Here is a 24362-nt window from a genome sequence, read left to right as displayed (position 1 = left end):
GAATGATTACTGTGACTGCTGTTGTAATCTTGGGGTCTATGTAAACCTGGAAATCCTCATCACACTGATCATGTAACTGTGTTTTCTCTCTTGATTCCTTCTATTCATGGTTCATACTTTTCAGTTAATAGTTTTTCTATCTTTGCACCACCAAAACAACTTCCGGGTATAACCTGCTGCTGTACGTGTCAATAAACCTGATTCTGGTTCTGAATAAAGCAGCAGAACCGGAACAGAACCCGAGAGACAACACTGGTACCGGGTCCCGGTAGAACCACGAACCAGTGAGAACCTGGTCAGAACACGAGAGCCTCGAGGCGGACGTGATCGACGGGAGGAGGAAGGACGCTGAAACGTCGGACGGTGCGTCATGACGTCACGGGCGTGCGCGCGAGGCTACCCGGAAGCAGGAAGTGCAGGTGTTGTTGTGAGCTGTCTGCGCGCTGCTGTCGGCTCTTCTTCCTCCTCTTCATCCTCCTCCTCCTCTGCCTCTCATGGACCCCCCCGCGGCTCCGGCTTTCCGGTCCGGGTCCCGGTCCGGGTCCCGGTCCCGGTGCCCGATACTCTCGCTGCTGCTGCTGCTGCTGACGGCCTGCGGGACGGTTCAGTCCGTGTCCGAACCCGGAAAGTGGACCGTGGACATCAAGAGTGTGAGTGAGAGGGGGTGGAGAGAGGGAGAGAGACAGAGAGAGAGAGGGAGAGAGACAGAGAGAGAGAGAGAGGGAGGGAGGGAGAGAGGGGTGAAGAGAGAGGGAGAGACTGAGGGAAAGAGGTGGCGGTGAAGAGAGGGGAGATGGAGATAGAGGGGGGAGGGGGGCTGGACCGTGTCCTGTTTGAAAACCACGTTGAGAAAATCAATGTAACTCTCAAGATGCTCTATCAGTTGCTGAAAGTCAGACTCATAATGTAATTAACTGTCTTTTAATTTTTATTTTAAAATTTTCTGTGATTTTTTTTTCCAGTTTTAAAGTCTTAAATTATTTCTGAACATGTCAACAGTGAGAACAAAACTCAGTAAGTCTTTAAAATGCCTGTGAGAGTGGAACAACACTTTCCTGCAGATGAATATGAAGGACTGCTGACACACACACACACACACACACACACACACACACACACACACACACACACACACAGCACTGTGTAAAAACCTTTCTTTCTTCTTCTTTTTCAGGAAAATCTGAAGCAGAATGCTTTCTTTTTCACCATCACCAAAACGCTTTTCAACAACACCTTGATCCGCCTCAAAGGTGATATTACACTGCCATCACACATCTCTTCCTCTACCACACACACACACACACACACACACACACACACACACACACACACACAGACACAGACATACACACACAGACACACACACACACACACACACTCCGGCAGCATGCTGAGGCTCACTTCCTGTCAGGGGTTCAGACGAAAACATATTTTATTAGTTACCTCTGTTAAAAAAATGTAGAGTTACTCAGTTTGCCTGAATTTATGTCAGAGGAGGAAGAAGCTCTATAGTCTGATGTCATAGAAGGAAGATGCTCTATAATCTGATGTCAGAGGAGGAAGATGCTCTATAATCTGATGTCAGAGGAGGAAGATGCTCTATAATCTGATGTCAGAGGAGGAAGATGCTCTATAATCTGGTGTCAGAGGAGGAAGATGCTCTATAATCTGATGTCAGAGGAGGAAGATGCTCTATAATCTGATGTCAGAGGAGGAAGATGCTCTATAATCTGATGTCAGAGGAGGAAGATGCTCTATAGTCTGATGTCAGAGGAGGAAGGTGCTCTATAATCTGGTGTCAGAGGAGGAAGATGCTCTATAATTTGATGTCAGAGGAGGAAGATGCTCTATAATCTGATGTCAAAGGAGGAAGATGCTCTATAATCTGATGTCAGAGGAGGAAGATGCTCTATAATCTGATGTCAGAGGAGGAAGATGCTCTATAATCTGATGTCAGAGGAGGAAGATGCTCTATAGTCTGATGTCAGAGGAGGAAGGTGCTCTATAATCTGGTGTCAGAGGAGGAAGATGCTCTATAATTTGATGTCAGAGGAGGAAGATGCTCTATAATCTGATGTCAAAGGAGGAAGATGCTCTATAATCTGATGTCAGAGGAGGAAGATGCTCTATAATCTGATGTCAGAGGAGGAAGATGCTCTATAATCTGATGTCATAGAAGGAAGATGCTCTATAATCTGATATCAGAGGAGGAAGATGCTCTATAATCTGATGTTAGAGGAGGAAGATGCTCTATAATCTGGTATTAGAGGAGGAAGATGCTCTATATGTTAGCTTGTCTTTAAAGAAGAGTTCCTGACGATTGAGATAAACTGCAGACGACACTCAGAAAGTCAAGCTAACTGCTAATGCTAATTGCTGCTCCTCTGGATACAGAGTATTGCTAATCCTACATGCAGTAGGTGGGCTTCTCCCTGTGGGTGGCTTCTCCCTGTGGGTGGCTTCTCCCTGTGGGTGGCTTCTCCCTGTGGGTGGCTTCTCCCTGTGGGTGGGTTCTCCCTGTGGGTGGGTTCTCCCTGAGGTTCCTGCTGGGACCAACGTGTGGCGCTGTGTCTTCCAGTGCTGCAGGAGACGTGTCCCTCCAACAGCCCGTTGCAGCTGGACGTGTCCTGGTACCTGAGGAACTCCCACTGCTACGACGAGGTCTACAGGCTGAAGGTGGGACACATTTGGACACATCTGGACCGTACTTCATAGGATGGATTCATAGGAAACCCAGAGAAGCTCTGTGTGTGTGTGTGTGTGTGTGTGTGTGTGTGGTGTGTGTGTGTGTGTGTGTGTGTGTGTGTGTGTGTGTGTGTGTGTGTGTGTGTGTGTGTGTGTGTGTGTGTGCGTTCTCGTATTTCTATCCTTGTTGGGGCCAAATGTCCCCACAAGGATAGCAAAACGTGGAACGACGTGCCTTGTGGGGACCTTTTTCCGGTCCTAAGTAGGAGAAACAGTGTTTTCTTGACCATGTTGTTGTTACTGAAAAAAGTAAAAGTGCAAAAACATTTCTTTAGGGTTAGGCTTTGTTGTGGTGTGGGTTAGGGTTAGGGTAAGGGTCAGGGTTAGGGGCTAGACATGAATGGGAGTCAATGGACGGTCCCCACAAGGATAGAAATACAAGACTGAGCGTGTGTGTGTGTGTGTGTGAGACATGGATGCAGACTGTTGATTTTAAGCATTTCAGCCATCTGACTTAATTTCCTGTTATGTCAGATTCTTTTTCAAGGAGTGTAGAATGGCAGTGATTGGTTTTTTTGGTTGATTTGTTTGTTTGTTTGCTTCCAGTACGAAGACGGCCACCTGCTGTACTGGAACTCAACGCAGGTCCATTCAGGCGGAGGAAGCGGATACTACGTCATCCACTCATATCCTCCAGTCACCTGCCAGAGTGTCTTGATCCCCACCACGGTAACACACACACACACACACACACACACACACACACACACACACACACACAGTAAATATAACACAGTGCAAAGCATTGACACACTATTGTTTAAATGTGTGTTTTTCCACCCTCAGTTCGACGTGGTGAACTTTGACCCTAAGACCCGTCTGATCAAACCCTCGCCGCCTCAGGTGAGTCATTGTCCCTCCTGTCCGTCTGCATGTCTGAGTGCGCCGGCCGTCGAGCTGCTGGGCCGACGCTGCAGCTGATTCAGAGAGGAGGGTCCAGCTGCAGACCGCAGGCCCTACAAAACACGCCGCGACAAAACACGCCAATGGCGGCAAGTATAGCAGAAGTGAAGACATGAAGAAATCATGTCGTCATCCCTAATAGTTAGGCAGCTTACGTCGATTTTTTGACCGGATGGGGACAGATATGACAGAAGTGTGAAATAGTAAGTGGCAAGTTGGAACTCTCAAAAATTGACATAAGCTGCCTCGCTATCTGGTGGTAGATTTATGATGCACAATGGTTATTGTACATTTCTGTATTGAAACAGTGACTCTGAGGATACTCCACAGAGACAAGATGATGATGATGGAAGCCCTTCCTCCCACACAGGGAGCATTATTACAGCATTCAAACCGGGCCGTCTACCAGGCAAGCATTTGGACCACTGCTGACCAGCCCCAGCAGCAGCACCATCCCCAGAGGGACGGGCTGGACTCTGGACAAGGACAGCCATTCTTGGCTCCCTTTTTGGACGACACTGCCAATTGGGGCGACAGTAGCTCCGATGGCAGAGCGGGTCGGCTCATAACCGGAAGGTTGGCGGTTTGATCCCCGCTCCCGCAGGCGTAAAACTGTCGTTGTGTCCGTTGTGTCCTTGGGCAAGACACTTCACCCCCCTTGCCTAAGTATGAAAGTAGTGTGAGAGTGAATGGTTGGTGGTGGTCGGAGGGGCCGATGTTGTAGGAAAGCTGGATGGCAATGCACAAGACGGTGCAAGTGTAGCTGTGACAAATAGATCAATGGATATCCACATACTCGTACCAGCTCCGGTTGCCAATGTACATGCCAGAATTGCTTTAAACACGTTTTCCTAAATGTTGAAAACTTTAAGGGGCTGAATAAGCAGTTATAAACACTAATATTTCTGAAACAAATTAAAGGGGACGTTGATCAGCGGACCTCTTTTTTAAACCTGTAAACACTATTAAATAGTCTGATTCCAATGTGAAACGACACCAAAGTGTCAAGTAATGCGGTTCATGTCTTTGCCCGCAATCCCTGAAAAACGTTCTGCCTGGCTGTGAAGGCTCTGTTTCACTGAGGGTTTTCAAGCCGGACCGTTGAGACGTAGATGTGATCCGGCTTCCTTATATGGTCATGCTGAGACTCGGCCCTGGCTCCTCTGTACCTGGTGTGGTGTGTGTTGGTGTTAGATCCAGAGAACATGGCTCCCAGAAAATGTTCATTTGGATATCCTGGAAAGGCAGTTTTATTTGGCTTTCCTGAAGACGAAGTCGCCAGGCAGCAGTGGAAATTATTTCTTTTTCCGGGTCAGAAGAAGACAAATACTCCAGTCTTTGTCTGCCAGCGGCATTTTGCACGGCACTGTTTTTCAAGCGGTAAGTTAGAACTTTTCAGTGTCCTGTGTTTATTTTGTGTTAGCTATAAAAGTTATTTCAGATGGTAAGGTTGGGTGCTCCACGAAATCATCAGCTGATCGGAGAATAGCGCAACAAAGTTAGAATTACCACCAACGTCCGAAATTAACAGCCGCCAACGGCAGATGAATTTTCTGTGTGGTGAGTAAATAGCGGGGTTATCTGCCACACGGGGCAAGCGGCTGAATGTTTTCTGTAGTAATCTCTGTTACCATCTTGTGATGAATCCGTGGTGCAGGAACGGCAGGGATGACATCAGGTTGAGTTTTCAATTTCTTTTACTGAGCATTCAAGCATCCCTAGCAACATGCTAACAACAACGACCGAACCAGTTACGTCACAGCCGCCTCTCTAGGAGGTATCACTCTGCCTCCTAGGTGGGCACTATTTTAACTGCGTATACATGCATAGCACTATGTACTACATTTTCTACCATAATAATAATAATAGTAAGCGTTTTGGGACGCAAAGGGTGGGATCACTACAAGTTGAAACGAAAACACAGTGCAGCATGTCTGTGGTGCATCGGAGTTATCCTAGCATAACAGCACATCGTGTGCTACACCAAGACGTAGCATGTTTATTACCAGAGCAGCGTCACTGCAGCAGGTCAGTGAAAATACAACCGTCCCATAAGGGTTTCTGCCAGACCTTTTCAGTCCGGGCGCCCGGCCCGCACTAAATTCTGCAGCGCCCGGACAAAGGACAGGGAAAAAAAAAAAAATAGCGCCGCGTTTGCAGCTAATTAGCAGTTGCGCACCGCGGAGCAGCAGCGGCGGCCGCTTGGACACTCCGTGTGAGCAGCGCACTGCTCCGCATCGCTCCAACATGATTTTTTGGCCTTATTTTCAAATTTTGTCAAACCATAAACAAATATCTCGCAAAATATGGATGTTTATTGATTAAAAAATGATTTGAAATGTATCCTTTTCTGATTTTATCCATTGAATTGATCATATTGCCTTTAAATTTTTAAAACATCTTCCTTAGACATGTATATGCAGTATTTTCCTCTATTAATGCTATGGAAAAATTGATGGCGTCACGTGACTGGGCCCCTTTTGTAGGGTCTGTGGTCTGCGGTCTGCAGCTGGACATACTTGGATTCAAAGCCTCGTCTCGGTGTGAGGTGACATGTAGAGGTCGGAGGTCAAGCAGATGACTCCTCCTCTGCTAATCATGACACACACTCCAACCCTGACTTTAAAGTGTGGTGAGTGTTTGTGTCCACGACTCACCTTCAGTCTGGACACTGGAGGACCTGACGAATCCCGAGTCCCTCCGGAGGGGGCTGTGATTAGCATTAGCATTAGCATGTTGAAATGGCAGGCAAGGCTGCTGTGGTGAAGCGGCACCCCCTGCTGGAGGCTGCTGTGGTGAAGCGGCGCCCCCTGCTGGAGGCTGCTGTGCTGAAGCGGCGCCCCCTGCTGGAGGCTGCTGTGGTGAAGCGGCGCCCCCTGCTGGAGGCTGCTGACTGTCCCCCTGTCTCTGGTCTGTCCTCCAGCCGTCCACCCAGAAGCCTGCAGCGGTGAAGACCAGGAGAGACGTGAAGCCTCCCAATCCCAAGGTGGGGTCACGACCTTCTGTCCACGCCACACACGTCTCTGACTGTAGCTTTCAGCCGTCGTCATGGTAACAGCAGGACGTGTTCTGACCCTCAGCTCAGCAGGACACGGGTCTCTGGCTCTGTTACTTCAGGCACATCGTTCCACTTTCTAACTGCATTTTTTTCTTTTGAATCACTTTGTTTTATTGATTGTTCCTCTCTTTGGTGACATTTATTGATTTCTGGCTGTAATTTTATTGTCTGGTATGAAATATATTGGGACTTTTTTTAAATCCAAATATTTTTGTGGCTGTAAAACAGATTTTTAAAATACCTCAAAAGATGAAACGTTTGTGTGTGTGTGTGTGTGTGTGTGTGTGTGTGTGTGTGTGTGTGTGTGTGTGTGTGTGTGTGTGTGTGTGTGTGTGTGTGTGTGTGTGTGTGTGTGTCTCAGCCAGCTGCGATGGACAATAACACTGCCTCAGATAAAGGCGCCTCTGGTCAGAAGGTGAGCCGCTTCATTTCTCTTAATGTATCAACTGTGTCTCCGAAACCTGTGAATCCCAGCCTGCACACAACTCTGTGTGTGTGTGTGCGCGTGCGCTCACCTGTCCTCTGATTGGCTGCTCAGCCGGCGGGCGTGGCTCACATGGACGCCGCGGCGGAGACGTGGGAGGACGGACCGTACATGTTCATCCTCCGCATCGAGGAGAGAGAGGCGAACCCGGCACTGCCCTGGAGTCTGAAGCGTCAGTACACACACACACACACACACACACACACACACACACACACACACACACACATACACACATACACACGAACACGCACACGCCTTTACGGCGGTGCAGTGGAAGGATCCTAACCGGTTGTGTGTTTCCAGTGGAGGTGAGCATGAGTGGACCGCACGGCTACATCTCAGCCTCAGAGTGGCCCCTGATGGTGGTGAGGACACACACACACACACACACACCCACACACACACACACACACACGACACCTTCAAACTGCTCTTTTTTTAACAACACTGAAAGACTTACCTGCCTCTCCGCCTCCGTGTGTCCCCCGCCCCGCCCCCGCCCCTCCCCCGCCCCGCCCTGTCAGTTCTACATGGTGATGTGCATCGTGTACGTGCTGCTGGCCGTGCTGTGGCTGGCCCTGTCGGCCTGCTACTGGAGGGACCTGCTGCGGATCCAGTTCTGGATCGGAGGGGTGATCTTCCTGGGCATGCTGGAGAAGGCCGTGTACTACGCCGAGTTCCAGAGCATCCGCTACGACGGGCTGTCAGGTGGGGGCGGGGGCGGGGCCGGGGGCAGGGCCTGTCCACGGTGGGCGGACCGAACTTCACCCGCCTGCTGTGCCGTGTCCTCCTGCAGTCCAGGGGGCGGTGGTGTTCGCTGAGGTGCTGTCTGCCGTCAAGAGGACCCTGGCCCGGGTGCTGGTCATCATCGCCAGTCTGGGATACGGCATCGTCAAGTCAGTAGCACCAGCTCTGATAGATAGAGCATCTTCCTCCTCTAACACCAGATTATAGAGCATCTTCTTCCTCTGACACCAGATTATAGAGCATCTTCCTCCTCTAACATCAGATTATAGAGCATCTTCCTCCTCTGACATCAGATTATAGAGCATCTTCCTCCTCTGACATCAGATTATAGAGCATCTTCCTCCTCTAACACCAGATTATAGAGCACCTTCCCAGATTATAGAGCACCTTCCTCCTCTGACATCAGATTCTAGAGCATCTCATCGTTGTAACCAGGTTCTCACACTCAGCCTGGGTTCTTTTGGTTCCGTCATGCCGGTCCGGCTCCACCAGCCTCCGGTCTTCCGTGTTTCTGACTGAATCTTTTCCTCTCTGTTCTCCAGGCCGCGACTCGGAGCGCTGCTGCACAGGGTGGTGGCCGTGGGGCTGCTGTACCTCATCTTCTCCGTGGTGGAGGGGGTCCTGAGGGTCAACGCTGTGAGTCAGAGAGTGTGTGTGTGTGTGTGTGTGTGTGTGTGTGTGTGTGTGTGTGTGTGTGTGTGTGTGTGTGTGTGTGTGTGTGTGTGTGTGTGTGTGTCTGACCTGTCTCCCCCTGCAGGACCGTGGGGATAACGCCAGCAGTCTGGTTCTGTGTGACATAGTTCTGGCCTTCACTGACTCGTGTGTGGTGTGGTGGATATCCTTCCTGCTGTGAGCCTCACAGTCTGAGCCTCCTGGGATTACAATCCCACACACTGAGTATTAGTATAGTGTGTGTGTGAGTGTGTTCCTGCTTCAACCAAACAATCAACAGCCTGCTGAGTGTCACTGTCTGCTTCACCCTCCTCCCCCCCTCCAGGCTGAAGATGATGTAGTTCTCCTGGCTGCTATCCCTCTGGCTGTGCTCGACTCCTCCCTCTGCTGGTGGATATCCGTTACTGCACCTCCCTCCCACCTTTCTTTTTCTTTTAATTAAGTGCCGTTGAAATCTTTCTTCCAAAACTTCCTTCTTTTCTGCTTCAGCTGTTGTATTCTGGCTGTTGCTGGAAGCGCCGTACTGTAAATGTAGCGTCTAGCAGCTGTGTCAAGATGTGTCTGGGTGTGTTGAGTTGTGTCCAGATGAGTCTAGATGTGTGTGTCCGGTGTGTCCGGTGTGTCCGGTGTGTCCGGGGGTCAGAGTTCAGAGTGCTCCTTGACCCTGGGGTCACATCTTCGTGAGCCTGGCTCAGACCATGAAGCTGCTGCGGCTGCGGAGGAACGTGGTGAAGCTGTCGCTCTACAGACACTTCACCAACACGCTCATCTTCGCCGTCATCGGTACGGGCCGTCCTCGCCGCTCTAAGCCCCGCCCCCTCAGCCCCGCCCCCCTCACGGTCCTCCTCTCTGTTTTTCAGCTTCGGTCATTTTCATCATTTGGACCACGAAGACGTTCCGGATGTCCAAGTGTCAGTCGGTGAGGTTCCGGCGGGTCCGGGGTCCGGGCTGAGGGGTCCGGGGTCCGGGCTGAGGGGTCCGGGCTGAGGGGTCCGGGCTGAGGGGTCCGGGGTCCGGGCTGAGGGGTCCGGGGTCCGGGCTGAGGGGTCCGGGGTCCGGGCTGAGGGGTCCGGGCTGAGGGGTCCGGGGTCCGGGCTGAGGGGTCCGGGGTCCGGGCTGAGGGGTCCGGGCTGAGGGGTCCGGGGTCCGGGCTGAGGGGTCCGGGGTCCGGGCTGAGGGGTCCGGGGTCCAGGCTGAGGGGTCCGGGCTGAGGGGTCCGGGGTCCGGGCTGAGGGGTCTGGGCTGAGGGGTCCGGGGTCCGGGCTGAGGGGTCCGGGGTCCGGGCTGAGGGGTCCGGGGTCCGGGCTGAGGGGTCCGGGGTCCGGGAGTCTAGACCTTCAGAGCTTCACTGTGCTCCTCAGGACTGGAGGGAGCTGTGGATCGACGACTCCTTCTGGCGCTTCCTGTTCTCCATCATCCTGCTGGTCATCATGTTTCTATGGCGACCCTCGGCCAATAACCAGAGGTGGGCGGGGTCTGCGGGGACGGGGTCTGGCGGGAGTCCTTTTGTAATCATGAAGTAATACTGTGTGTGTGTGTGTGTGTGTGTGTGTGTGTGTGTGTGTGTGTGTGTGTGTGTAGGTACGCTTTCAGTCCTCTGGTAGATGAAGAAAGTGACGAGGAGGAGAAGGAGCCGATGATGAACGAGGCTTTTGGTGAGACCCCCCCCCCCCCCCCCCCCCCCCCCCCCCAGTAAACTTTGATTTGCTGCAGATGTAACTCTGACCTTTAACCCTGGACCAGTCTGAGGTCAGAGGAGCCTTCCCTCGTTGCTTCTCCAGGCTGAACGTCTGACCTTTGACCTCTCCGTGAGTTTAACTTGGCGTGTTTGTTTTTTTTAGGCGGGATGAAGATGAGGGGCATGAAGAGCGAAGCCAACGGCTCGGCCAAGAGCAGCAAAGTGGTGAGCGAGCGCCCGGTCCGGGACCTGGGTCTGATCCGGGACCTGGGTCAGGGTCCGGGACCTGGGTCTGATCCAGGACCTGGGTCTGATCCAGGACCTGGGTCTGATCCGGGACCTGGGTCTGATCCGGGACCTGGGTCTGATCCGGGACCTGGGTCTGATCCAGGACCTGGGTCTGATCCAGGACCTGGGTGTGATCCGGGACCTGGGTCTGATCCAGGACCTGGGTGTGATCCGGGACCTGGGTCAGGGTCCGGGACCTGGGTCAGGTTCAGGTCTTCATCTGCTGTGTCATGACTTGTTTTTCCAGGATGAAGACCTGAAGTGGGTTGAAGAAAACATCCCGACTTCGATGGCTGATGTGTGAGTGACCCTAACACTGACCTCTGACCCCTGACCTCTTGCGCCTGACCCGCTCTCTCCTGCACAAACCAGAAATGGTAGAATGTGGAAAGAGACCTGACTCTCTCCTTTCTGACCCTGACCTCTGACCCTGACCTCTACCCCATGGTCTTGAATTGCCACGGTGACTCCTACAGAACAGCAGAATACAAAGACCACGTCCTACACCCCTGATCTCGTGGCTGGACCCCCAGCTGGACCCCCGCCCCCGAGCGGTTTGGTTAATACCCAGATCCAAACCGATGACACATAAGCCTCACTGGAACGGTTTGGAAGGCCCCGCCCCGAAACCGTCTTCACTAAATACACAACACACCTCACCTACAGTCAAACACACAGCACACACACACTCGAAAGACTTCCATATAAAGACCTCAGCTTTAAGCAGACCCCACAGTTCCCTTCATGGAAACTGACGGTAGCTGCTGCTCGCATGAAGGATTTTACAGACAACGAACCGCAGAAATGTGACAGAACCCGTCGTGAACGAATCAGCAGCTTCACAGCGGAACCGGTGGAACTGGACATGCAGCCGGAGCCCCAGGCTGACGATAGGATCAAGGTTTTAGTCTGAGAACGACTGGAGTGACTGTTTTAATAGGATTACTGTATTTCACTGGAGACAGAGCCCTCTAGTGGTCATATAGAGCAACTGCCTTAGAGGGAGATCACTAATCTCTGACGTCACGTGCAGAAAACTTTGTAACCGGCAACGCCCCTAACACAGCTTGACCTCCTCCTGGATGCCACAGAATCTGCCCCCGGCCCTCAGACAAGCTCTCTGACTCAGTAACCTGACCCCAACCTGACCCCTGACCTCTAACCCTGACTCCTCTGACCCTCACCGGAGCAGCAGGTCAGAGGTCATCCCTTCTCAAGGTGTGTTTGTTTTCCTCACAGCGCCCTGCCCCCTCTGCTGGACTCTGACGAGGTGCGTTTACAACGATCTCCACACACACACACACACACACACACACACACACACACACACACACACACACACACACACACACACACACACACACACACACACACACACACACAGAGCTCTGTCTGGCCAGCAGGGAGCAGCAGAACTCCTCCGTTGCCATGGTTACGCCACACCCTCTTGTGCTGTCATGGTGACGGAGGACTGCTGTTTAGTGACGTGCAGGTGTGTTAATGATCACACCGTGTCTGATGGTCTCTGATGGATCAGACTGATCTGGTCAGGCGGTCTCTGATGGATCAGAAATTGTTCTCCGGTACATCTTAAAGGGCAACTCCGGTTTTTTGACACCTGGACCTTATTTCTAGGTGTGTGCATGCTCATATACTCACTCAGACAAACATCGTGCAGCTCGGAGTCCTTCAGAAGTTATTTAGATCCAAACGATGTAGCCGCACTAGCGGGGGTGCCACAGCAATGGAGCGTTAGCGCGGGACATAATCTCTGCAAAGTCGCTCATTTCGGCTGTATTTTTCCTCCATCGGCGCTGGGTTGCCTTTCGGTCGGAAGGGGGGCCTCCGGCGGTGTCCCGCGGCCTGGCTTGGAGCGCGCGTCCGCCGGGCGGCGGAGATCTGGATTCTCCCGGCGAGGAGAGAGCTGCTGGATGTCTCTCCTCGCCGGGAGGATGCGTATCTCCGCTCCCCGGCGTGGAGCGTGCATCCGCCGGGGAGCAGAGATACGCTTCCTCCCGGCGAGGAGAGAGGTCCGGCCTCGGCGCGGCGGGTCGTCGCGCGTCCCGCGGCCGGCCCGGAGCGCGCATCCGCCGGGGAGCGGAGATACGCATCCTCCCGGCGAGGAGAGACATCCAGCGGCCGCGCGTGAACCGTGCGTCTTCGCCGGTGTCCGGAGCCTCCGTGGAGCAGCTGAGGGCCATTTTCCAACTCGGCCCCTGGAAGTCAGACGCCGGGGCACCGTGACAGCCGAGGCCGACTCAAAGTGCCTCTCTGCTGGGGAGAGGAGCGCCGCAACGTTCCCATCCGAGCTAATTGTGGCTAAGTTAGCGAAAACTGTCAGCTGACCCACCATAAGATGGTAGACGTGCTGACTTTATGATAACACTGGCGATGGATGAAGAAATACAGCCGAAATGAGCGACTTTGCAGAGATTATGTCCAGCGCTAACACTCCATTGCCGTGACCCCCGCTAGTGCGGCTACATCGTTTGGATCTAAATAACTTCTGAAGGACTCCGAGCTGCACGATGTTTGTCTGAGTGAGTATATGAGCATGACACACCTAGAAATAAGGTCCAGGTGTCAAAAAACCGGAGTTGCCCTTTAAACCTCTAGAAGAATGAACTAGTTCTGAATCTGAGCGAAGTTATTCTGGGATGTGTTGAGAGTCGTCCTCAAACTGAGCTGAGAGCCGTGCCAGGCCCGTTGAAGATCCGCGTGAGCGCAGGGGAATCCGTTCACTCGTAGATGTGGATCAGGCTGATGGACCGTGGGCCTGGAAACATCCCGAGCTCGTCTCAGACGCTCCTTCATGGCGGCGTCTCGCTCTCTCTCTCCTGCAGGAAACCATCACCACCAAGTTTGAGATGTCCAAGATGGAGTGAGGCGGGGGAGGGGCGGAGGGGTGGAGGATGCCAGAGGGAGGCGGAGTGAGCGTCGTCCTCGCCGTCTTGCGGATGAGTGAGCGCTCAGCCTGGACGGACGGACTCTGGGACAGTCTCTCTGCGGCCTGAATGTATTTATATTCATATCTCTGAACGCAGTATATTTTGACAGGGTGGATGTTTGCCTTTTCAGCGAGCAGGAGGGTTTTTTAAAGGTCCAAGCGGACGTGCGTGTTGTTTCCGTGGTCAAAGCCATGAGGACGTTCCGATTCCGATCAGCTCCCGACGGACGGGAATCTGCAGCGTTCCCTTCTGTTCTGTCGATGATGTGAGTGAAGTCACCGTCTGTGAAGCGCTGCTGAAGTGTGTGGGGTTCATGTGTTGTAAATGTTCTTCTATTAAAATGCTGTTCTAAACACCTCGCCGTGTCGGTGTTCTCTGGGTTCCGTGTTCTGCACCGTAGACTCAGCAGTGGCAGAACGTCCCTGCTCTCTGACCGCACCGTCCTGAATGTTCTGCCTCTGAACTCACATCAAACACAAGTTTCTAGATTTGGTCCGAACTCGCCGGAGTGAGGACAACGTTCCTCCGACACGCCGAGAGAACCGGCAGAACGGAGCAGGGTGACGAGCAGATCCCAGATCAGCCTCAACAGGAGGCGGCGGCTGAGGTTCCACTCCGTGAGTTCTCCTGAAGGCTGAACAGACCAACACCTCAGAACAGTTCACCCTGGTGACCACAAGAGGGCGGCAGCAGCAAACAGGAAGTGGAACTCGGACACAAACCCCTGGATGGAACCGCAGAACCGTAAAATATGGTTAAAGAGAAATAAAATAAGAGAATTAAAGCAGTGTTTATAAGAGATCAGTGAGGAGAACCGGATCGGTTGATTCTCAGTGAAATATAACGTCTCATGATAAAACTTCACTTCAGGGGCCAAAAAACACAACAGTGGAACATGACAAGTGACCACAAGTTTGTAGAAATGATGTTTTCCTTTTATTGACAACAAAATAAACATATATATATATATACACACACATATATATACCACGTCTCATCACTCTAATCGTGTCCATATGTTCTACACTTTATCACACTTTCATCATGTGTATTTATTTATCTTCAGTGTTGGGGAAGTTACTTTTAAAAAGTAATTACTTATAGTTACCAGTTACTTCTTCTAAGTGAGTTACAATGTTTTAAAAGTAACGAATTACTAGGCAAAGTAACTTTTGCATTACTTTAGAAAAAAAAATGTGTTTAAATGTGTCAAAGAATTTGGATCCATGTTAATGGAACTTCAGTAACATGTTGGATTATTACCTCCGCCAGGAGGTTATGTAATCATGTCGGTTGGTTGGTTGGTTGGTTGGTTTGTTAGCAAGATTATGGAAAAAGTAATGGACGGATTGCAATGAAACTTAGTGGAAAGGTGGGTCTTGGGCTAACTTAGAATCCATTAAATTTTGGTGATGATCTGGATCACTGTCTGGATCCAGGAATTTTTTAAGGATTCTTCATCATTGTCCGATAGGGAGTTTTTCACATGGTTGGGCAGGCCCGCCGACAGGGGAGACAAACCCCTGGTTCACAGGACGCGCCGCTTCCGACGCGGAAGTGGGAAGCGCCGCGCACCGACTGTCAGATCGGAACTGTTAACCTATCTGACGGTTCATACAGGAGGTGCGGGACAGCGCGGCGTGCGTAGCAGCTCGCGCCGTGGACCGCGGCGCTCCGCTCCTCTCTATTTTCTCCGCGAGCCGCACGCCGTGTACCGCCAGATGTAAAGCTGGACCGAGCAGATCGCACCTCACAGGAAGTCGGGAACGGAAAATACGAGAGAATCCGGTCAATTCTCAAATTAAAATGAAGTAAAATAACATAAATTATGTTGCTTTTCGGTTTTCCTTTTCAGATGAACACACACACACACACAGGGAGAGAGGGCGACAGAGAGAGGCACCGCACGCTGCAGCGCTCGGCTCTGATCACACCCTGATCACAATGTTGTGTGATTATATCTGGTGTTCTTATGGTTGTTGGTGACTGATTGGAGCTGTGGCGGAGGTCTGCGCTCTCTGAGTGACACATTCTAGTTGATTATAAAACTGAATACATGATTAATGAAAACCTGATATAATAAATTACAAACAGGAAACACTACAGTAATCTAAATTATTCAAACGCTACTGTGTGATAATGAGACAAGACACCAATCAAATGTCATGTCTAACTGTAGATAGCGTTTCTATACGTATTGACATAGATCCATGTCATGGTGGGGGTGGGGGGTGGGGGGGGTGGGGCAGTGGGGGGGGGGGGGGGGTGGGGGGGGGGTCATGTCAGTCCTCAGAGTGTAGAAACAGCGTCATGCAGCTGCCACACAGACTGGATGTCAACATTTACAGGGTGTGCAGAATCATTAGGCAAGCTGTATTTTTGAGGATTCATTTCGTTACTGAACAACAACTCTGTTCTTAATGAACACACAAGATTCTGAAGCTGAATGTTCTGGGTAGCTGAAGTGGGACTCTTTTAGTTTCAGTATCTTAGGAGGATATCTGTGTGAGCAGGTAACGATTACTGTGCAGAATTATTTGGCAACGTAACAAAAAACAAATATAGACACATTTCACTCATTTATTTTCACCAGGGAAACTAATATAACAACTCAGAATTTACAAATATACATTTCTGGCATTAAAAAAACCAATCAGTGACCAACACAGCCACCTTTCTTTGCGAGGACACTCAGTAGCCTGCCATCCATGGATTCTTTCAGTGTCTGGATCTGTTCAGCGTCCGCCACAGCCTCCAGACTAACCCTGCTCAGAGAGCCGGACTGCTTCCCTCCCTGTAGAGCTCACATCTGATGAGCGGCCACGGCTTCTCTATGGGCTTCAGCTCAGCTGAACAAGGAGGCCGTGTCATTATTTGTTCTTCTTCAGACCTTTTCTGGCCTCGCAGTGGAGGCCTGGGATGTGTGATGGAGCTTTGTCCTGCATTAAATCATGTTTTTCTTGAACCATGCGGACGTCTTCCCGTCCCCCTGCTTGAAGAAGGCGTCTTCCAGAAGCTGGCAGCAGGACTGGGAGTTGAGCTGGACTCCATCCTCTCTGATGATACCAGCCCAGACCAGGACCCAGACCAGGACCCAGACCAGGACCCAGACCAGGACCCAGACCAGGACCCGCCGCCACCCTGCTGAGGTCTGAGAGGGAGTGGAGCTCTCAGCCATCAAGACTCTCTCATTTCATCAGTCCAGAAAACCTTAGAAAATTCAGTCCTGTGGTATTTCTTGGCCCGGTCTTGACGTTGTTCAGTGCTGGTGGTTCTTCAGCCTTCCTCGCCTCGGCCATGTCCCTGAGTGTTGCACACCTGGTGCTTTTTGGCGCTCCAGTGATGTTGCAGCTCTGAAATATGGCAAAACTGGTGGCAAGTGGCACCAGTGGCTTCACACTTGATTCCCTCAGTTCGTGGGCAGTTATTTTACGCCTTGTTTTTTCACCACACCCCTTCTCATCACCTGACAGGCTTCACTGGCAGCAGCCTTCAGGCCGATACTGCTTGGAGTAGGACAACATGCATAGAGAGGTTGAAATACTCATTTGCCTCATAGTTCTGCTCAGCCTGTATGGTGAGTTCACTCAGAGGCCTGCTGTTCTCTGAGTCTTTGAGCCTGGAGGTCGACAGAAGCTCACGCTGATGCTGCAGCTGCAGCTGAACAGCACGGCGCTCATGTTCTACGACTCAGGAAGATGGCAAAACAACTGCATTTTATTGGCCTGGGTCTCAGTCTTGAGCTGAACCGGCCTTGACTTGGTGTGTCATGCTCTTGATCTTGACCGCTGCTGCTGAATGCGACTGGTCTCCATGGCAACACACACACACACCTGCTGACTCTGTCATGGCTGATCTCAGCTCAGAGCTCACAGTCAATACAGATGGAGTTCTACACACGCACACACACACGCACACACACGCAGCAGCGGGCAGCAGCTGGCAGGCACAAAGTAAAATTTCCTGTGGAATGTTTTCGAGTTATTTTCTATTCTTGATTTGGGGAAATAATTCATCAAAACACCACGACCAGCGGTCTTCCAGCTGTCAGTGTTCCAGATTACAGTCTGCAGGTTAGTTCTCTCAGAACTGGTGGCTGTTTGCTGTCCTGGCTCTCTCCACCGCTTCTTCTTCATCTTTAATGTAGTTTATCCTGATTACCTGACACAATATCCAATCCCATTCAATTCTTCTCATGCTTTAAGACATGCAAACCAAATGTTTTTGCTGTACCTCAAATTCAAAAAGGGAGAGGCACACACACACACACACACACACACACACACACACACACACACACACACACACACACACACACACAGCATCACTTCATGACTCGGTGTTTCCTCCATCTGCTCTGCACTTCATTCAGTTTCCAACACACTTTGTGGAGCAACAAATCTGTGTGTGTGTGTGTGTGTGTGTGTGTGTGTGTGTGTGTGTGTGTGTGTGTGTGTGTAGCTACTATACTGGGGTATTACGGCTGTAATAACATAATCCTGCAGATTTGGCCTGACAGACAGACAGACAGTATGCTGCCCATTTCAACTGACAAGAGGGAATTATCGTCTCTGCTCTCTGCACACGGCCAGACGTGTGTGTGTGTGTGTGTGTGTGTGTGTGTGTGAGAGAGAGAGAGAGGGAGAGAGAGAGAGAGAGAGAGAGAGAGAGAGAGAGAGAGAGAGAGAGAGGTGAACTAATCAGGTACTTTTAACCAGTGTTAGTCAAGTTACTTTGAAATAGCAATTGGGTACCGATTACTTCTTTAATAAAGTAATCACATGACTTTATTGATCACTTATTTCCAACAGTGATTATCTTACGTGGGATTCAGAAACACCGAGGCTCTGGAGCGGTGGAGCTCTCGGCCTGGTTCTGTTCTTTGTGAATTTTCCAGCACAGAGACTGAATTACATGAAAGCGTCCTTCAACTTTTCATTAGTTTCAATCTTTCCACTTTGAGCACATTAAATCGACTTTATTTTAAAGGTGGTTTAAAGGATGGTTCTTTCTGTGGCTTTGTGGGTGAATCATCTCAGCTACTGGCTCCACGCCGCAACGTCAGCCACTCTGGTGAAAAGACGTGAAGCGTTGTGCTGATTTCACCACGTTTTTCGGAAAGTCTGTGACAGAAACTTTCAGCGCTGCTAAGTGCTGTAAAAAGAGCAACGTGCACAAACAGGGAAGTAGTATGAGCTCGTGCACGCTTGCTACCGTCCCGTCATGGAGGACGGAGGGTGCGGAGCATCGTTCAGTAAGGCGCAAACCGTCGCTGGACTCAGAGGTCGCTGGGTCGTGACCTGAAACACGGCTACACACTGAATGCTTCCACACGCCGCCGATAATGATCAACCATTCTGGGTCGGAGCGCCCCCTATTGGCCAGCTGCCAGATAAACTCCTTCTGCTGTAACCCTAACCCTATAGTCATTCTCTCTCCCTCTCACAGTGTGTGTTCATCACTATCCCCTCCCCACGACTCAGAAACAGAAAAAAAACCCTGCAAAATGAACTCTAAAGCTAAATGATGATATACTCACAGTGTTTGTGCTTCATTTTCTATAAATAATCTGCAGAAAAAGTCTGAAAAGTCGCTTCGAGTTCTCTTTCCAGCAATCAGTGGTGAGCAATAGAAATGAATTGACTGGCTGCGGCTCAGGCAGGATTTAAGGTGGTCCATCCTGATCTGGTGTATGAAATGGAAGGACTGTGAAGAATCCACCTTTAATATTTACCTCCATCATGACCCGCCTGCATCCAGGAAAGTAACGCGAATTTAGTTACTCTATTTGCAATTGTAATCCCTTACCTAACACATTACTTGAAAAGAGAACCTCTGCAGAAACTCTGCATCTGCATTTTTCTGTCAATTTTCAGAAAAAAAAACCCCTCAAATATTTATCAGATGAAACCCGACAGTGGAAAAAGCTTCAACGGACATGAACGTTAAAGCTCTGAACCGCTCCAGCCTCTAACAAATGAGTACAAGTAACGGACAAATTCAGCTACAGGCATAATCGATTAAACAACAACTGCAAAAGTCAAGACCTTCTGGAGAACAAATACAAAAAACTTCTTCTGGAGGAGACCCCACCGCCGCCGCCGCCCCCTCAAGTCACCATGTACCTGAAGGATGAAGTTTAAATCGGAACAGACCGGCGTGTTTACTCTCCTCTGGAAGCGGAATTATCTGCTAATGAGGCGACGTGATTCTGGTCGTTCTGCTCGGTCCTGATGACCACGTTTTCCACGTTTCTCAGTCTGACACTTGAATTCCAGAAATGCAGGTCTTTGGTGGCGGTCGCCCTGCTGTTGGTCTGCAGGAACGGAGTTTTTCTGCTGAAGTAGTTTTGATCTGTCGTCGCTCCCTGTGCCTTCAGCACCACGGCCAGCGCCTCTCTGACCGTTACAGCAGCCAGGGCGCTTTGTTCTCGTCTTCTGGTGCCAGGTGGGGATTCACCGGCCTCCTGATGGACGAACGCAGGGAGTGAAACGTGGATTCTATGGAAGTTATTCACATTTTCTTTGTGTGTAGCTGATATCAGCCGGTCAGCAGCCGGATGAGAGGCTAGTGCTGCTGAACAGCAGGAAAACAAAAGCAATGAGGACACTCATTCATTCATTCATTCATTCATTCAGCCATTCGGGTGTGTTTAATCAAGGACAGAAACCTTCCAGGTGTGTTATTAATAATTTGTTGGTGGAAAATGGTGAGACCGGCTTCAGATCTCTGGTTTTAATCCCCCATCACTGAGGAGAAGAGTCTCAACAGCAAGCAGAACAGATTCTCAACTGGTGGGTCATGACCCAAAAGTGGGCCGTCTCTGGTTTTGAGTGGGTCAGCGGTGAAAAAATTAAAGCCTCCCGAGGCTCTGTTCATCCTCCCTGACAGTAGGTGGCGCTGGTTTCCATGTAATGCAGCTTGGCACTCGATGTTTGACAACGCAGAGGAAGACCAGAGCGCCGACCTCCGCTGGAAAAACGTGAAGTTAGTGGTGAAGTGCAGAAAAACTGTAATTCCGGGAAAGTCCAGCAGGGGGCGAGGAAGTTGGCACACACTCTCCGGATGACACACTCTCCAGACAACACACACTCTGGACTACAAACACTCTCGAGATGACACCCCGATCAGCTGCACTCAATGAATCGACTATGTGTGTGTTTTCAGTGTAAGAGTGTATGTTGATCTGGGGGATGTATTATATAAATGAGTGGGTTTTTATTTCCAGTCTGTAGTGGCACTCTGTGTCTTCAAAGTTCGTTGTACCACCTTTGCAGCTTGTCTAACAACCAGTATCTGAGTCACTCGACTGAAACCAAGTCTTCTTTTAAGATGTTTTACTTGAAAACTTAAAGCATACAAAAAAAATAAGGCTCGTTACAGACGGTCAAAAAACTGTGTTGCTTCCATCAGTTACAGCTGCAATCTGAAGTACATGCAGGCAGTATCAAATGACGTAATACGTAATGAAAGCCAAAATCACATTTCACAATAAATTTCTCTTTCTATATTAATTAAATTATGCATTCTTTGACATATCACAATCATCATGAATTTCTTAAAAATGAAATGAAGAATTTTTTAAACATTTTAAATCTAAATTATTCTTTATATGAATTCCCCATGAACTGGCTCTTACATTACCCGGCCCCTAATTGGTTAGGCTGGAAAACTAAGCAATTATAAACTCAAAACATTAAAGAGCCAAAATCACTTAAATTAAAGAATGTCCATCAGTATCAATTCGTCCTTCTTCTTCAGTCTTCTGACGTAGCTTCTTGAAGCAGGCATAGCTTGTTTACAGGTCGTTCCAGTGTGCTGGTTTTGGTCTTCAGTTTCACTCTTCTCACCGATCCACTAGAGTCTGGTAGTGTTTCAACTATCTTCCCCATGACCCAGGAGTTGCGAGGGGAGGAACTGTCCACTAAGAGCACAACATCGCCTGCCATGAAGTTTCTTCTAGGCTTCAGCCATTTCTGTCGCTCCTGAAGAAGTGGAAGATACTCGCGTGTCCAGCGAGTCCAGAATAAGTCTGCGAGCTATTGGACTTGTTTCCATCTTCTTCTTGTGTAGGTGTCCTCTTTGCTGAAGATGCCTGGAGGCAGGTTTGGTTGAGCCTTCAGAAGCAGTAAATGATTCGGTGTTAAAGTCTCGATGTCATTGCCATCATCTGAAACGCTTGTAAGTGGCCTGCCATTGATTATACTTTCGACTTCACACATCATTGTCTGGAGACAGTCGTTGTTCATTGACTGTTCTTTCAGTAGGGAATTGAGGATTCTTCGCGCAGTGCGAATTTGCCTTTCCCAAACCCCACCCTGATGGGAGGCAGCCGGGCTGTTGAATATCCATCTTATTCCCTTTGGTTGCAGGGTTCTCTCAATTCTGCCATTATCCAACTCTTGGATGGCTTCTCTTAGTTCTCGTTCAGCCGCCACAAAATTTGTGCCATTGTCTGACCTGATGGTGGTAACTTGACCTCTCCTACAAATAAAACGACGAATAGCGTTGATGCAGGAGTCTGTGTCGAGGCTGTCAGCAACTTCAATGTGTACGGCGCGGAGAGTGAGACAAGTGAACATTACCCCATATCTCTTGACGGTACCCCGGCCCCGTTTGACCTCAAACGGGCCGAAGTAATCAACGCCGGTGTTCGTGAAAGGAGGCTGGTCCGGTAGGAGACGATCTTTTGGTAAGCTCGCCATCTTTTGCTCACCAGCTTTGCCAGTCATCCTTTGGCACACCGTGCATCGATTGATGATTTTTCTGATTGCAGAATTGGCCTGTGGGATCCAATATTTCTGTCTCATTTTTGCCAACACATAATTACGTCCACAGTGGCCTGTTCTTTGATGTATGTCCCTCAAGATCAAAGTGGCAACTTTGCTGTGTTTGGGAAGAATTGCTGGATGTTTGGCACTTTCTGGCATAACAGACTTGTTAAGTCTTCCTCCTACTCTCAAGATGCCATCTTGGAGAGTTGGATCAAGTTTATACAGCACACTTTTGCGACTGAGCTGACTTCCTTTTCTCAGAACGTTGATTTCCTCCTCAAAGTGCTGTCTTTGACTGAACTGTATGATTTCTGCTTCAGCAGCATCCAGATCATCCAAGGTGAGGGATTTCCTTCCGGTTTGAAATTTCTTCATATGGTCTTCTAACTTTTTTCTTTGCTTTTCAGGGTCATTTTCAGTTTGGCTGATTGCTCTTAACGCTTCCTTCCGTTTTTCTTTGCGTTTCCTCGGAGCATCTTTTACCTTTACAATCCAAGCCACTGATCATTTCAATTTGTTCCAATCAGAGTGATAGGTCAGTAGCTGGTTCATTGGTGTCATACTTTCTTCAACTTTGACTGCGTGGACAGCGACTGTGTTCTTGACCTCTTGATCATCTTCAAGGCTTTCCTTCTTTCGCCCAGGCTGTTCCGGCCAGTCTTTTTCGTTCAGGAGAAAATCCGGTCCATTTATCCATGTTCCTCCTTTGATCAAACTCTTTGCCTTCAGGCCTCTGCTGGCTTGATCTGCAGGATTTTCAGTTGTTCTGACATACATCCATTGTAAGGGCTCGGTTGCTTCTCGGATCAAAGATATTCTGTTAGCAACAAAAGTTTTAAAACGTGCCATTTCGCTGTCGATGTATCTGAGCACCGTAGTGCTGTCTGTCCAGAAGACAGATTGTTGCAGTGGAATTTGCAGTTCTTGGTGCAACATCTTGTCTTGTCTTGTCTTCACTGCGACAACCGCCGCGGTCAACTCAAGCCTGGGGATCGTGACTCGCTTTAGTGGGGACACTCTTGATTTCCCATGAGGAAATCACAATGTTTCTCGCCATACTCATTCTCCATCAGTATGTAAGACACAGTGCCATAGGCATACTCTGAGGCATCCGAAAAATGATGTAACTGCGCTGCAGTAGTGCATCCAAAGTTAGTGGGTTTCAAAGATCTTCTCACATGGAAGTTGGAAAGATGAGAAACTTCTTTGAGCCATCTGCTCCACTCTTCAGCATGCTTTCCATCAATGTTTTCATCCCAGCCAAGATGTTCTTGACAGAGATCTTTCAACAAAAGCTTAGCAGGCAAGATAACCGGCACCAGAAAGCCCAGTGGATCATAGATGGAGTTAACAATCGACAAGATGCCTCTTCTGGTCACTGGCTTGTTTTGCAGCTTGATTTTGTACGTGAAAGTATCCGATTCTGTGTCCCACTGCACCCCGAGTGTCCTTTCCACTGGTAAAGTGTCACGTCGCAAATCCAGGTCTCTGACTTCATTGGCTCTGTACTCTCCAGGGATTGACGTTAACACCATTCTGCTGTTTCTCATCCACTTTTTTAAGGTAAACCCTCCACTGCTGCACAAAGCTTGAAGATCCTTGACCAGTTTCACTGCGTCATCATCTGTGGCTACACTTTTCAGGCAGTCATCTACGTAGAAATTGTGCAGTACTGTCTGAACCGCATCTGGGGGTGCAGTGTCTCTGTGATCCTCTGCAGTTCTTCTCAGTGCATACGAGGCTACACTTGGAGAAGAAGTGGCTCCAAAAAGGTGCACTGTCATCCGGAATTCCTCCATGGGCTCATCCAATCTGCCGTTAGGCCACCAAAGAAAACGGAGTAAGTCTGCATCATGTTCTGGCACATTAACCTGATAAAACATTGACTCAATGTCTGCCATTACTGCTACAGGCTCCTCTCGGAATCGGAGAAGAACACCAACTAATGTGTTGGTTAAATCAGGCCCCTGGAGCAACTCACTGTTCAGACACCGATCTTGATAGGTGGATGTGCAGTCAAATACCACCCAAAGCTTCTTTTTCTTTGGGTGGTAGACTCCAT

General features: G+C 49.7%; 1 protein-coding gene across 1 annotated transcript; it reads left to right on the top strand.

Moving 5' to 3' along the window:
• The first annotated feature begins 384 nt into the window (after positions 1–384).
• LOC115400470 (transmembrane protein 87A) lies at positions 385–13882 on the top strand. The gene is made up of 21 exons (XM_030108352.1): positions 385–650; positions 1175–1250; positions 2579–2676; positions 3292–3414; positions 3532–3588; positions 6572–6634; positions 7068–7121; positions 7245–7362; positions 7497–7558; positions 7718–7901; positions 7990–8089; positions 8483–8576; positions 8698–8775; positions 9287–9395; positions 9473–9531; positions 9974–10077; positions 10194–10267; positions 10454–10515; positions 10826–10878; positions 11818–11848; positions 13422–13882. The coding sequence occupies exons 1-21, from the start codon at positions 495–497 to the stop codon at positions 13461–13463; spliced, it is 1797 nt and encodes a 598-aa protein (XP_029964212.1). The 5' UTR covers positions 385–494; the 3' UTR covers positions 13464–13882.
• The last annotated feature ends 10480 nt before the right edge of the window (positions 13883–24362 follow it).

The sequence above is a fragment of the Salarias fasciatus genome, chromosome 14 (assembly GCF_902148845.1).
Source record: "Salarias fasciatus chromosome 14, fSalaFa1.1, whole genome shotgun sequence".
In the NCBI taxonomy this organism is placed as follows: Eukaryota; Metazoa; Chordata; class Actinopteri; order Blenniiformes; family Blenniidae; genus Salarias; species Salarias fasciatus.
The sequence above is the reverse complement of the archived record's forward strand: the minus strand, read 5'-3'. Positions and strand labels throughout refer to the sequence as shown.